Below are 16,785 nucleotides of genomic sequence, written 5' to 3' on the forward strand. Positions count from 1 at the left end.
GAAAACACCAAGAACACCGGTTGAAGACTACTAAAGTTCCTAAACAAACCACTATACACAAAAAATTAATTAGTACTTAGCTTTCGATGCACCGCTACAGCTGCAAACGCAGTCACTCGCTTATGATGTCACTCCTGCACCTCAACAGGTATGGAAAGAGGAGGTTGGCAAACCTTATATGTGACAGTATAGGTGGGGGTGGTGGGATCACTCATGGGAAAATTCCTGTAGTAGTGGGTGTTAAAGGTGTACCTTTTTTAGATTGAAGTCAGCTGACAGGTATTCCTGCTTAAGGGAAGTCACTCTAACAAAGAAACCACTTTCAACAAAGCTTAGGTATCCGATTAATGAGGGAATTAGTATATTTCATCAAAATATACAAGGGATTAGAGATCAAGTTAGAGAACTGCTTATAGATGTTGACTCTGAAATTATTGGTATATCTGAACACTTCTTAAATAAGGAGATAATTCAGAGGCTTCCTTTACCAGGATACAGGTTGGCTGGCAGTTTTTCTAGGAGCTCTTTGCGGTGTGGGGGAGTAGCCATGTATGTGAAAAACTGTATCCCATTTGAGTCAATTGATGTTTCAAAGTACTGCACTAAAAAGGCGTTTGAATGTTGTGCAGGTGTGGTTAAATTTAATGGAGCTAAACTTCTAACTGTTGTTATTTATAGATCCCCAGACTCCGATTTCACAACATTTTTGCTAAAGCTAGAGGAGGTTCTTGGTTCACTTTATAGGAAATACAAAAAGTTAGTTATATGTGGTGACTTCAATATTAATTGTATACGTGATTGTGCAAGGAAAAGGATGCTTGTAGACCTCCTTAATTCATATAATCTTATGCAAACCGTATTCTTTCCAACAAGAGTGCAAGGGAACAGTAGAACAACCACAGACAACAGTTTTGTTCATTCCTCATTACTAGAAGGGCATTCTGTTAGCAAAAAGGTGAATGGCCTTTCAGATCATGATGCACAAGTTTTAACTCTAAAAGATTTTTGTGCTGCAACACATGTTAAATATAGTTATCAACTTTTTAGGAAAGCTGATCCAGTTGCTGTAGAGACCTTTGTAAACCTTATCAAGGAGCAAGAGTGCAAGATGTTCATAGTGCTGATACAGTAGACGATAAATATAATGCTTTCCTCAAGACTTTTCTCGTGCTCTTTGAAAGTTGCTTTCCGTTAGAACGCTCGAAACAGAGTACTAGCACAAACAGGCAGCCTGGGTGGCTGACTAGAGGGATAAGAATATCCTGTAGAACAAAGTGGCAATTATATCAAAACATTAGAAACAGTCAAAATCTAAATGCAGCAGCCCATTACAAACAGTATTGTAAGGTGCTTAAAAAAGTTATTAGGAAGGCAAAAAGTATGTGGTATGCAGATAGAATAGCTAAGTCTCAGGATAAAATTAAAACCATATGGTCAGTCATAAAGGAAGTGGCTGGTCTGCAGAGACGGGTCGAGAATATAGAATCAGTGCGTAGTGGGGATGTCCGTGTTACTGATAAGTCGCATGTATGTACAGTATTTAATAATCACTTTCTGAATATAGCAGGTGAACTAAATAGAAACCTAGTCCCAACAGGGAATCATATAGCACTCGTAGAAAAAAGTGTTCCGAGACTGTTACCTGAAATGCTCCTCCATGATACTGACAAGAGGGAGATTGAGTTAATAATTAAATCACTAAAGACCAAGAACTCTCATGAATATGACGGGGTATCTAGCAGAATACTGAAGTATTGTTCTATGTATGTTAGTCCAGTACTTAGCCATATCTGTAACTTTTCCTTTAAGAGTGGTCGGTTTCCTGACCAATTAAAGTACTCGGTAGTGAAGCCATTTTATAAAAAGGGAGACAGGGATAATGCTGACAATTATAGACCTATTTCTATGCCATCGGTGTTTGCTTAAGTTATCGAGAGGGTTGTATATAAAAGGTTACTGGAGCATTTAAATTCACATAATTTGCTGTCAAATCTACAGTTTGGTTTTAGAAATGGTTTAACAACTGAAAATGCTGTATTCTCTTTTCTCTGTGAGGTTTTGGGTGGATTAAATACAAGGTTGTGAATGCTAAGTGTTTTCTTCGATTTAACGAAGGCTTTTTACTGTGTTGACTACAAAATATTACTGCAGAAGTTGGACCATTATGGAGTAAGGGGAGTAGCTTACAATTGGTTCGCCCTTACTTTAAGAACAGAAAGCAGAAGGTAATTCTCCGCAATATTGGGAGTGGTAGTGATGTTCAGTCCCAATGGGGCACTGTTAAGTGGGGCGTTCCCCAAGGGTCGGTGCTGGGGCCACTGCTGTTTTTTATTTATATAAATGATATGCCTCCTAGTATTACAGGTGATTCAAAAATATTTCTGTTTGCTGATGAAACCAGCTTCGTAGTGAAGGATCTTGTGTGTAATATTGAAACATTATCAAATAATGTAATTCATGAAATAAGTTCATGGTTTGTGGAAAATAATTTGATGCTAAATCACAGTAAGACTCAGTTTTTACAGTTTCTAACTCACAATTCAACAAGAACTGATATTTTGATCAGACAGAATGGGCATATTATAAGCGAGACTGAACAGTTCAAGTTCCTAGGCGTTCGGATAGATAGGAAGCTGTTGTGGAAAGCCCATGTTCAGGATCTTGTTCAGAAACTAAATGCTGCTTTATTTACCATTAGAACAGTATCTGAAATAAATGACAGTTCAACACGAAAAGTAGTCTACTTCGCATATTTTCATACGCTTACGTCATATGGTATTATTTTTTGGGGTAATTCTTCTGATTCAAAAAGGGTATTTCTAGCTCAAAAACGGGCTGGTCGAGCTATATGTGGTGTAAGTTCGAGAACCTCTTATCGACCCCTATTCAATAGCCTGGGAATTCTGACATTGCCCTCACAGTATATATTTTCTTTAATGTCGTTTGTTGTTAGCAATATTAGCTTATTCCCAAGAGTGAGCAGCTTTCACTCAGTTAATACTAGGCAGAAATCAAATCTGCATGTGGAATGCACTTCCTTGACTCTTGTGCAGAAAGGAGTGCAGTATTCTGCTGCATCCATTTTCAATAAGCTACCACAAGAACTCAAAAATCTTAGCAGTAGCCCAAACACTTTTAAGTCTAAACTGAAGAGTTTCCTCATGGCTCACTCCTCCTATTCTGTCGAGGAGCTCCTGGAAGAGCTGAAAAATTAAGCAAATTCCAGTGTTACATTGTTGATTTTCTTTATTTAAACTTACAAATTGTCACCTGAATATGTTTCTTATATTTCATTTTATCTGTTTCTACTATCATGTTATAATTTCATCTATTGACTCGTTCCATGACCATGGAGACTTCTCCTTAATTTGCTCCCATGGAACAATAAATAAATAAATAGGCCAGGTGGAACAAGTGGATATTTGTCCAATGTACTGGCCTGCCTGTTCCCCAACTTAAATGTCATTTAGCAAATGTGGGATGCATTGAGGAAACGTACTGCAGCATGTCCATCAACTGTCAACTGTGCTACTGGAGGAATGAAATTACCTACCACAAGACCTCCTCACCAACCTTGTGGCCAGCATGGGAGCACATTGCAGAGCATGTATTTCCATCTGTGATTATCACACATCCTTTTAATAATAATAATGTTTATTTGTCCAAGTTAACTTTACAGTCTTGGATATTGTCATTTTTTGTACAATTATATCAATATCATGTCATTCCAAGAATGAATATATAAATCAAGTAGCACATTGTATATCATCCCATTCCATGCAATAATGTTATAAACACATTAGCACTTTATACCGGGTGATCAAAATGTCACTATAAATTTGAAAACTGAATAAATCACGGAATAACGTAGATAGAGAGGTACAAATTGACAAACATGGTTGGAATGACATGGGGTTTTATTAGAACCAAAAAATACAAAAGTTCAAAAAATGTCCGACAGATGGCGCTTCATCTGATCAGAATAGCAATAATTAGCATAACAAAGTAAGACAAAGCAAAGATGATGTTCTTTACAGGAAATGCTTAATATGTCCACCATAATTCCTCAACAATAGCTGTAATGGACGAATAATGTTGTGAACAGCACCGTAAAGCATGTCCGGAGTTACGGTGAGGCATTGGCGTCGGATGTTGTCTTTCAGCATCCCTAGAGATGTCGGTTGATCACGATACACTTGCGACTTCAGGTAACTCCAAAGCCAATAATTGCATGGACTGAGGTCTAGGGACCTGGGAGGCCAAGCATGACGAAAGTGGCGGCTGAGCACACGATCATCACCAAACGACGCGCGCAAGAGTCTTTCGCGTGTCTAGCAATACTTTGCTTTATTTTTGGTTCTAGTAAAACCCCATGTCATTCCAAGCATGTGTGTCAATTTTTACCTCTCTATCTACATTATTCCGTCGTTTATTAAGTTTTCAAATTTATACTGACTTTTTGATCACCCAGTATATCACTCAATACATATAATGATTATATACATCAATTAGCCAATTATAACAATACCACCACTAATATACTGCAGAATGTAAAAGAATAAACTAACAGTACTGCAGCTCAGAATTCTTTTAATGAGTATAAACATCTTTCTATTAACAAATTTTTCAATTTGCCCTTGAAAAGATTGCCTTGGAGTTGCTTTATATTTTTTGGCAACTTATTATAGAATTGTCTCCCAGTTGTATGACAGTCACTTTTGGCTCGAGTATTGTAATTATGGGTGTCACTGTGCTTCACACTATTTTCCTCGTTCTCTTTTACAAACGTTATGGTCTTAAATACATACAAAGAGTACACAGTCATAATTTATAATTTTTGAAATAGTCCCTACAGGACTGCCGTTTGCTTATATTATCAATAATCCTAACGGCTCTCTTTTGAAGCCTGAAAATGTGATCCATACACACAGTGGGTGCCCCACCCCAGACCTCAATCCCATATTGCAGATGTGAGTGTATTAACCCATAATACACTTGTTTAAGGACAAGGGAAGCTATTATATTTGCAAGACATTTTAGTAAGTAAATATTACTAGAAACCTTTTTACAGGTGGAGCCAATATGGTCTATTATGCTTATCCATTACGGATATTTTAGAACCGTGACTGTATATTAATGTAAATAAATTATACACAACTGCAACCAGTCACTTTTTTCATTAATAATGCTTTATTACATTAACCGGTTTTCGAACCCTTTCAGGTTCATCTTCAGATGATTTCGGGAGAATCCGGGAAGTTACATCATTACTGGTAGTAGCATAATGCTGGGTGCTGGTTTGCGACAGTATAGGCGGCTTTTTTCGTATCCGTCTGCCTCCATTTTGATGTCCAGAGCTGGATGCTGGTAAAGTGTCACTGTTAAAGTGTGAACTAATATAGTTCGTGTGAAAGTGCTCTGGACATCAAAATGGAGGCAGACGGATACGAAAAAAGCCGCCTATACTGTCGCAAACTAGCACCCAGCATTATGCTACTACCAGTAATGATGTAACTTCCGAAATCATCTGAAGATGAACCTGAAAGGGTTCGAAAACCGGTTAATGTAATAAAGCATTATTAATGAAAAAAGTGACTGGTTGCAGTTGTGTATAATTTATTTACACCAATATGGTCTTTCGAAGTGAGATGTTCATCAATCAATATGCCTAAAAACTTATGTTTGTCAGATGTTTCAACTGTAGAAAGTGATTGAGTACAAGTATTATTAAAATGTAGCAAGAACTTTATTACTACAGTCTTGTCCTTATTCAGTGTAAGCTTATTCACTGTTAGATATTCTGTGATCATTTCAAAGTTCTCTTTGTTGCTTTGGAATGCTGCCCACTCTGTACAGCCCCAGCTAATAAAAGATGTATCATCAGCATAGTTCACCAGTTTGGAGTTTTGTGGCTGTGTTATATCATTAATATATACTATAAACAAGAATGGTCCAAGTATACTTCCTTGGGGAACTCCACAATTGAGAGTTCTGTATGCCGACTTTACTGTTTGGATCTTACTTTCATTCTTATAATTTAGTTTTGTGCACTGTCTTCTATCACAGAGATAAGAACTTAGTAGGCCTAATTTTAGAGCTACTCCTCTTATCCCGTAATTTTCTAACTTGGATAACAGGACTGCATGATTCACAGAATCGAATGCTTTAGACAGGCCTAGGAAAGTCCCTATAACTTAGTTTCCTTCATGCAGCCTGTTCAGTAGTTCATGGAAAAAAGTTGCTAATGCTGTTATTGTAGATCGTCCTTTTCGAAACCCATGTTGTGTTTTGTTCAATAGTTTGTATTTACAGAAGAAGGATTCCATTTGATCTAGAATTATTCTTTCAAGCAGCTTGCCAAGTGTTGAAGTCAAAGAGATTGACCGGTAGTTATTTATGTCTGTGATAGCCCCCTTTTTATAGACTATTAAGAACGATGTCCTGCCTTTTGTAATGTCCAGGGAACTTCCGTGTAATTATTGTCCTTGAATGAAAGTATCATTTATGTTCGCCTCATTGCATATTTCTTTCTGTTATCTTCTGCGCTGTACTATACTGTAGCACAACTTCTGTATGGTCCAAATTTCAAAGAGCTTCGTTACTTTGCAATGACCCATCAAGTGAAAGCTACTTTCTTCCTTAAGTTTTGCACACCAGAGTAGTAAAAGCTGTGCTATGTACTTCAGCACTATGGACTCTACACAATTTACTTCAGTTACATAACACAATGCATGTGGTACCTAACGAACAGTGAAAATTTGAAAGATATGACTGCTATCAATCTGAAGTACGGTTTGAACACCACATTGCTTTACTAAGCATGGTCCTACTGAAGGTGGTATGCTTTTGACTTCCTGTGACCTGTTAACTGGCATACCCAATCAGTTAGATGGACACCCACAATTTAATGTGGATTCCATACCACAATACAGTGTAGCAATTTGCTATTAATAAATCACTGAGGTGGAAGAAGATAGATGACAGAAAAAAATCTGATGACTGGTTATAGAACCATAAAAAAGTGTCATAATGTTTGACAAAGGAAACCGAGTGGTTTCTTATCGATAATTGGAGCAAGACTGTCAAGTTAACATACAAAAACCACCGACAAATGTTAAGCACAGCTTTTGGAATCTGAAAAAGTTCCTTCACCAGGAAAATGTCATATGGCACATCAGGAAAAGTAGAAGCAAAAAACTGAGTACTAATAAAAATAAATTGGAGCAAAATCAGGTGTTAGGAGAGTTCACAGAGATATCTGAGACAGCTTACACTTCCACTAATGTGTGTGACTGTGATCACAGGGGTACGTAATGAATTAAGGATAGAAGTTCTGAGGTTTGAGCCTGGGTCAGTCCTACGATATTTATCAGTCACATACCACTTTTTTCTCCTCTAACTAGTTTTGTAAATGTGAAAAACCCATCTACAATTTAAGTTGTTCTCTTTACTTTTACCATCTCCCTTATATCTTTACTTTTTTATGACCCCAAAATACAAGGCTGGGATTTGAGTCATATTCTGTAAGAGTTATGATTAAAAATGGAACTAACATTTTAAAAATTGAAAACTTTATTCTGTTTTGTCAAGACCTTAATTCACACAGGACATGTCTTGATGTGTTGAATTTCAAAAAATATATTATATAACTTACCTCTGCTCTTACTGAGAAATCCAAATATTCATCTGATGCACACAACAAAGAGCTGAAAAGTTTTTGTTTTTCCTCCCTCCATCTTTTCTCTATGTCTTCCCACATCATCTTCTCAGTGTTGTAAGCACACTGAAACATGTACGAGTTAGAGCAGTATAAAAACAAGTAGCATTAAGAAATCCCTAAAACCCAAAAACTGCACATATGAACAACAACAGGAACAAACGAGTTTATCTAGTCGTCAATTTCAGTGAAGATGGAAAATAAAAATATGAACTTCCTATTATAGCTTAAAAATATGACTGAATCATCTAAGTGGTTACTTTTATAGACAGTGCAACATATGAAACTTCCATTCAAATTTTTTAATGGCAGGTACATTGAGATGAAATGTTTTTACTTATAAAGTATGTATTACCATCTCTAGGATGTTAGAGGACAGAATACAGTCCACGGAAAAGATGTGCGTGTTAATATTTCAGTCTAGCACAAACTCTTAACTAGTCACTATGATTCCATGATGACTTTTCATTAAGTGTAACAGTGCTACTTGCTATTATACAAACAATACTTTTGCATACTAATCTCTATCAGCTTCATTGTCTCTCATCAGTCTTTAAAATCACACTATCTGCTTTGTCCCAGTGCTTTCCAGCAGCTAGCTGGACACATCCAGCATCCCACAACTGCTTAATTTTTTTGCTGTGGGAAGGGAGTCATCCTACTCTCAATGTAAACTTCAATTCGGGGAACACGGCACGCTCGCATGGTGTAAATTCACAGCTATAATTAGTTTGTCAACAACTAATAAAGAGTGCTGCACCTAAACAGTAATTAAAATATTTTATCTATGTGACAGAGCGTTTTTCATGGCGAAGGAGCCAACTGTCACGTCTCAGTGTCAGACTGAGTGCCTCAAGCATTCTTGTGGTGAAGGAAGCATATTCTAAGCATCACTACTTAGTGACTATAGCCCCACATTTGCTCTGCCCTCAGTTTTAAAAAAAAAAAAAAAAAAAAAAAAAAAAAAAAAAAAAAAACCACACACACACACCATCATTCTCTTCTTCAAATAAATGCAGTTTCAGAAGCAAGAAAAGCACCATCATTATCAAGAACTTGCTTCTTTGTAGAGTTTTACCCACGTTTGGTTGACGATATGTTTATGGGTAACTACTGGCAGTGATGAATCCATTTTTGTATAATGTTTTGGAAATGGTTAGAACATTGTTCACGTCTGCCGATGTTTGTTAAGATGTGCTGTGGTGTGCCCGCGATAAAGCACTGACAGCCGACTATCTACAAGCCGCAGCATTTCAACTCCCACGACTCCACACTACCAGCAGCCAACCTTCAGACCACAACAAGAAGTTGGCCGGCAGGCCATCAGAGGGTAATACTAATGGCCACACCAAGATAGCAATCGACGAGTACACCAGCCAGCGGCGCACGCTGACTGGACTACATTATACATCCCCCAAGAAGGAAATCAGCCAATATGAAAGTTGTAGCCATCTGCCTGGCCAGGATTTAGGACTGTGCTCTGACTGCAATGGGCAGATTATATACCCGCTAAAGACTGATGTGTATTTCCAAAGTCACCACCGCTGCTTCCACATTGTCCACCACTAGCTGTTCGCCTTCAACTTCACTCTTCTGGGGATGGTTCCTGCTCAGCGTGACACTTTCGGAAGTTTTCACTGGTGGCTATTGATTTGGACAAATTTTCATATCCCCTACTGGACACGAGCTTTAGCTCAGAACCAAGGTAGAACAATGACTTCACCTGCCCCCCCCCCCCCCTCCTTTCCCAGTATTGTTGGAGTTTCCTGCAAGAAACTGACAAATCTTGTTCTCTGGATCTGGACACTTCAAGATAACATTTGGCTGAATATTGAAATGAATTTTGTTTCCCTTTTTGATTCATCCATCAGATCAATTTTGTCCGAAGTCCTTTCAAATTGTGTGTTAGTAAAAGTGTTAAGTGACAGCTTCCTGTTCTCAATTTTTGGGAGACTTTTCATGTTGAAACATGCAGAGTTGCACCACAGTTCAGAGCCCACATTACACTGTAGGCCCCTTAACTGTCTAGGTCAGTCAGTTTGAAGGTCAGAGGAAGGCAAGGGCATACCACCTCCAGTAGGACAACACCTAGTAGAGCACTATGGTGTTCATCCTTCAGCTTGATGCTGCCTTTACTTTTTAATAATATCATATTTTGTTGTTTGAAATAATGGTTCTTATTCATATGGCAAGATACATGAAGTTAACTATTTTTAACATTCCTTTGCATCACAACACACATTCTTCTGTTTACTCTGTTTTCCAAGCAGCATGTCATCCACACAGATCACTTCAAAATGATCTGATTTGCCAGAATGATGTGGATTCCAGCTGCAGACAGATTCAAGTATTATTCAATCTGATTACATAGCACAAAGAGGTCTTCCTCTACCAATTTCCATAAGCATCAACATTCTGTTTATTGATCAAAGAGACCGGCTGGCATATGGAGGAGTGTACTCAAAGATTTACATTACACCTTTGCAGTGCACTGAAGCATTAGAATACAGTAGAGAGATGTTTACAGTCATTTGCAAACTATGTAAATCTTTCCACTATTGCACAGAGAAAAACTGTGCTACTAATCTGACAGCCATTTCTCAGTCTTTCTTAGGTAATTGATCAACAGTTTTAGAACAACTGTTACAAGCAGCTTAAATTCTTAGTATGCCTGTAAGCAGAGCAAAGTTCCACAGATGCAGGTTGTGACCTGTCTTCATAGAGCTTCACACTGCATACCCCCAGAATTCCCAGCATTAATTCAAAGTGCCAGCAACAGTAGTCATCAATACATATTGTATATCAGTATTTTAAAGTCATCAACATGTCATGTTGTTGCTGAATGTATTTAATGTTTTGCATATACAATAGACTCAACTACCCAGATTGTGACTATCTGGTCTACTTAATTAATATCATAATAATCTTACTTCTCTGTGGTAACATGAGGATTAATTTTTTTGTATACACTGTACTTTTCCAAAGCTTTAGCAAGGGGGTGCTGGCTATACTGCTACGTGGCCTTTCAAAATATATCATGCATCTTTTGTCCACAGTCACATTTATAAGGTACACACTGTATTGTTAATTCTGAATAAATTACGAGAACCACTCTTCAACAAATGGTTTTTAGAAGCCCTCTTCCAGCACTTCGAAACAATACTGGCAACCTTGTGCTCTTTGTTTCTTTGACTGCATATCAGACGTCCAAAGAGTGTGTGTTGTTAAATTGTTGTTTGGTGTGGCCTTTTGTGCTTTTAATAAAAAGTCTGAACTGGGTGATAAACATAAAAAAACTTGTAATAACTATGGGTCAGGAACTAAGTGCTGAAATACGATTGGATTCTGGAGTAGCAGCCAAAATTATTGCTTTGCAGTTAGTGGAAGAAATAGTACTGTTGGAGACTGGAACAAAATTCGAGCAGAAACTGAAAAGTGGTGTGCTTCCCAAGCTAGTGGAAGTGGAATAAAAGTAAGGAAGACAGTTTTGAAATGTAAGCATTAGGCTTTAGCCACTGACAAAAAGGCCGCGCCACTTGTTTAAAGACTATCTGTTGAAATTAACTGACGATGAGGGAATTCCTGGTGAATAGTTGTACAATTGCGATGAGTGGTCTGGGTTACAAGATGCTCCCTACAAAAAGCTTACTTTAGAAAAGGAAGCTGCGGCATCCAGATACAAGAAAAGTAAGGATCAAGTTACCATACTTGCCTGCAATAATGTAACTAGCAACCACAAGCTTAGATTCCTTTATAGGGAAGTCACAGAAATCGCCTTCCCATCCTGCAAGTGACAAACTCACACACAGAGATATCAAAGTATTATTTCTGCCACAAAATGTGATTGCTGTTTGTCAGCAAATCGACCAGGGCATCCTTGAAATGCTAAACAATATTGCCATTGGCTGCTCGGTTCTTTGATATCAGTAGCTGATGATAATGGGTACTCCATATAATGATTCCGAAGATGATTGACTTACTAGGTGTCATAAGGTGGTTGGCTGAAGCACGGGAAGATATTCCAAACATATCACTTGTAAAGCCTTTGAAAATTCTTTTAGACCATGGAGGTGGACATTTTAACTTTCACATGTGAAACTGAAGTCAAAAATGGAAATATGATATTGTTTCATTGCCCAAAAATGTACCGAGCTGTGAGGCTGTCAGTGCAGAGGAAGTCACAGATTTAATGGCAAATGATTAGGTTGATGAACTAACTGACAATAGTATTGTGGAAATGGTAATGCAGGAGGAAGTAACACATGACGAAGTAATGCAGGAGGAGGAGGAGGAGGAGGAGGAGGAGGAGGAGGCAACCTCAGATGACAGGAGAAATGTCATCGGACATTCTGAAGGGTTCAAGACAAGAGAGGCAGTGCTGCAATACATTAGTGAGCAAGAGGAAGCAATGCCAGCTAATTGCCCCCCCCCCCCCCCCTTTTTTTTCATAAACAGAGGGATATTGCAGCTTGGAACAGGGCTAAAAGAGGGACACAGTCATTTATTAAAATCTCAAACCTATAAGTTTCAACTTCTTGGCTTTTCACATGTGTGTAATTGCAAATTCATACTTTACAATGCAGATCATTTTATGTTTCCTGTAATAATTTTTGAAGGACGCAGTATGTACACCACAAAGCTTATAACTGGTGTGTATTATGTAGTAAGTGAGAAAATGATGATAAACTTGGGTTTTGGTATAAAAATGGGTGTTTTGAACAGTATGGCTGGGGTTGAAAGTGGTAATTTATGGAACTCCTGCCTATCCAACTTGACCTTCTGTCACATTAGGTTGAAAAGTCAAGAGTGTACTGTATTTCAACAATCTTCCTATTCTGCACTAGTTGGTACAGCATTTGAAAGTTTATGAATTTTCATAATTTACCATTAGGAACCGAGCTATCGGTGATGGTACTGAAAGTAACAAGAATATTCTCATTGCTATTGGTAGTAAGAGAAAAAAAAGGGAAACCAGAAGAGTATTTGCTGATAATGAAGTAGTAAACTTGAACATAGTGAAACCAGCTGAATAAATAATAAGAATTTGTTGCTGGCTCAGTTTAAGGGCATATAGAAGTGAGTAGGTCATTACCCTTACACAACTATTTACAGAGTAATAGAAAATAAATTATATAAAACGCAAACATACATCTATAAAGAAAGGCTTTGACACAGTTGACTGAAACACATTCTTTGAAATTCTGAAAGCAGCAGGGATAAAATACAGAGAGCAAAAGGTTATCTATGACTTACGGAAGCCAGACTACAGTTACGAGGCAAAGGATATGAATGGTAGGCAGCAACTGAGAAGTGTGTGAGACAGGTTTGCAGCCCTTTCCCCCATGTTATTCAATCTGTATATCAAGCAAGCAGTACAGGGAACCAAGGAGAAATTTGGAAAAAGAATTAAAGTTCAATGTTTGCCAATGTTACTGGAACTCCTTCAAAAGACTGCAAAGAACCTGTACAGTTTCTTGTGAAGAGGTCGTAAGAAAAACATCAACGCAAATAAAACGAATGTAATAAATGTAGTCAGATTAAAACAAGTGACGCTAAGAAAATTATGTTACAAAACAAGACACCGAAAGTAGAAGACAAGTGTTATTTGGAGAACAAAATAACTGACAATGGCAGAAGTTAGGACATAAAACAAATACTTGCAACATCATTAAAAGCTTTAATGAAATCTAATAAATTTAAGGGTCAGAAGTTCTTTCCCGAAAGTACCAGTGGAAAAATGCTCCTATCGGAGCACACAAAGGGTGAATATTCTCCTTTTCTGGAAGACTGACTGAAAAGTGGTGAGTCAGCTGCCATATTCTACCTTCCTCAGCATCTTTAATAATTTTACCAAAAACCTTGGCATGGAAATATTTGCCCTCTTCTTAACATGCAACTCACCTCTTATTCCCACTATCTCCCCTAACTGTAACTTGCCACACCCACTAGTTCATTGCCATAAATTGCTCAGATCCATCCACTCCTGCTTGCCCATTATCATTCACCGATTCACCTCAATTCATTGTTGTTATCTCTTTGTTTCTCTGTCAATGTCCCCTGTCTCACAGCCATAGTTTCCTTTGTTTACTACTACTCCATCTCATCTGACTGTCACTTTCCTTCTCTTGCACTCTCTCTCTTACTGCTACTATCTCATTCATTCCTTCCCACTTTTGAGGTTTCTTCTCGACATCACTTTCTTTCTCACTGCCATCATCATAGAATCTGTCTCTCATTATCACTGATTCTTCCCCCCACTTCCATTTTCTCTTTCTCTTTATTTCCCTCCCACTGACACTGTCTCCTCCTCTCTTTTTCTAATGCAATTCTGTCACTGTAAGCTGTGTTTCATTATTTCCCTCTCTTTGTCCCAAACTGCCAATTTCTCCTTCATTCTTTCTAAACCACAATCACAGTCTACTATCTTTCAGTTTCACTACTCTTCTGTCTCTTTTTAATTGCCACTGTCTCCTCTCTCAGTGTAAAAAAAGTATGAATATGTTCATATGTCAAAATTTTTAAAGGTGCTGAGAGAGGTAGAATGAGGCAGCTGGTATCCCACTTTTTAGTTAGAGTTTTTAAATAAACAGGAACATATTCACATTTTTTGTGCTCCAATAGGAGAATTTTTCCACTGGTTCCCTTCTTTTCCCTGCTACAGCAGGGGACGTTACTCATACGAAAGAACTTTATGGAACAGTAAAATTTTTATACTTTACTTATGTGAAATTGGAATAATTCAAAACTAATCTTACACCTCAGACCAGATTTTATGTGCACAAAAATTTTGCATGTCCTTCAGTACTACATGGGGTTCCCAAAACCCTTCTGATGATAAGGACAAGACATTTGCCATGCACACTCACCTTGGAATCCGTAGCTCAGGTTTGGTACCCAGAAACGGTGTTTTTGGGGTGATTCTCAATAATGGATAAAGATTTTTGAAAAGTGGAAGATGCAACTTCTAGATAAATGTCTTGAGAATATAACAGTGACATTCGAGCAATTCACTGTGTTTAGTTATTCAGATATCTGCTGCAGACAGGGGAGAAAAAAGTGAGAAATGCTTTTTTTCCAAATTTTCTACGCAACTGCTCATAAACTACACTGCACCTCTATAAGGCACATCGTAGACCACATCCATGCAAAAAGTACCAGCCCATTTGCTCCATTTGCCTTAGCTGGAGGAAGTGTGTAATAGTCAAACTTTGATCCTGTATTGTAGGATAGTTACAGTAAGGTGAGCCTTCTACTGAAAATACAAATGATTCCTAGCCCAAGAGCTATCCAAAACACTTCACCTTACCTGCCTGAAGTAGAAGACCAAGAAAAATCTGTTTTAATGCGTAGCAACTGGAACACATTGGTAGCAGACGCAGTCACACATGTATTGATTTGTCTGGATTAGGGATGAAAAAGAGATATCTATTATTTAAATCAATTAACTGAATAAAAATAATGGTCCCACCCATTTCTTAAAGATGTAAAATAAAAAAGTAGATGGCAGCCAACAGATTCGAACACACATCTTTCAGCTCACCGGCCAAGCAACTTAACCACTACACTACATCATTTGGATATGTGGGATTAATTTCAGTACTCTTGTATATAAGGAGAAATACACTGCTGGGTGAGATACGTACACCTACACCACAATATAAGATCGATTCAAAAAATTCTGGAACTCGTTCATAAAACTTTTCTACTCTTACCTTTTACTTATTGTGCATGGTCACCTTTGATCTACTCTCCTCCTCAACCGATACACCATTTCCGATGTCACTTCCACTTTCTGAAGTAGTCTTGGTATGCCTCTTGCTGGATCGGGCGAAGTGCCATCTGTGAATTTTCTTTTATCTTGTCTCTTGTTGCAAATCTTCGTCCTTTCAATGGCATTTTTTTACTTTTTATTTTATTTCCAAAGTCCACAGGGGCCAGATCTGGAGAGTTTGAAGGATGAGGCAGCACAGTGATTTCGTTTTTTGTGCAATACTCATGCACCAACAGGGACGAATGTGTGGGTGCGTTATTGTAATGAAAGAACCATAAACTTTCTTGCCACATGTCAGGTCATTTCCTTCTCACATTTTCTCGCAGGCGTCGCAGCACATCCCGAGAGTACCATCGATTAACAGTTTGTCCCTGTGGCACACGAATTCAGGATGAACTAGTCCCTCAAAGTCAAAGAAAATTTTCAGCATGGCTTTGACATTTGACCTGATCTGAGCTGAGCTGATCCGACAAGCTTTTGTTGGTCTCCGAGAACCTTTCCCAACCAATAGTGAAGACTGAACCCTAGTGTCAACATCATAACTGTAGATCAACGTCTCATCACCAGTTATGATTTTCTTATAGAGCACCTTATTCTCATTTGCGCGCTCCAAATACTCCTCACATATTGTGAGGTGAAGGTCTTTCTGGTCTTGAGTCATGAGCAGTGGGACTAACTTGGCGGCAACACCATGCATTCCAAGATGCTGTGTCAGCATGACATGATTCAACTGAATTGTTACATTATTCTGCAATTTCTCAGACTGTCAGTCTTCGATTGGCACACACAATTTCATTGACGTTACTGATATGAGCATTATTGGTAGACGTCAAAGGGCATCCTCAACGAGGGTCATCTTTAGCTTCCATCGGGACATTTTTAAACCGTGTGAACCATTCATAACACCAAGTAGGACTTAAGCACTCACCACCATAGGCTTCCTTCATCATTTGGTGTGCCTCTGTAAAGATTTTCTCGAGTCTGATGCAAAATTTAATGCAGACGCATTGTTCCTCTAACTCTGCAATCTCAAAATTCACAAACTGTGTGACACAACGTTGTATTCAGTACAGCAGTGAACAATAATTAACAGATGTACTACAATGAAACTTTCAACAGTTTCACACCAAACACAGGCACATGCCAGGATGCCAACTGGATTTCAATCCAGCACACCATTGGCACTGAATTACAAATGTTCCGGAATTTTTGAAACAGACCTCATATAGGTGGTTTCAGAGACCTCTCGTGGTTAGCCTGTGGTCCCTCATGCCCTATACAGTGTTCTGATTCTCAC

General features: G+C 38.2%; 1 protein-coding gene across 4 annotated transcripts in view; it reads right to left on the reverse strand.

Annotated features, from left to right (window-relative positions):
- The window catches only part of LOC124777024 (nuclear pore complex protein Nup93-like), a 213,281-nt gene that overhangs the window by 172,401 nt on the left and 24,095 nt on the right, over positions 1–16,785 (reverse strand). For all 4 annotated transcript variants that reach the window (XM_047252278.1, XM_047252279.1, XM_047252280.1 and 1 more), the window contains one exon: positions 7,655–7,783. In XM_047252278.1, coding sequence (XP_047108234.1) covers positions 7,655–7,783 — 129 coding nt within the window. The remainder of the gene's footprint in view (positions 1–7,654; positions 7,784–16,785) is intronic.

Source organism: Schistocerca piceifrons, chromosome 2 (genome assembly GCF_021461385.2).
Source record: "Schistocerca piceifrons isolate TAMUIC-IGC-003096 chromosome 2, iqSchPice1.1, whole genome shotgun sequence".
Lineage (NCBI taxonomy): Eukaryota > Metazoa > Arthropoda > Insecta > Orthoptera > Acrididae > Schistocerca > Schistocerca piceifrons.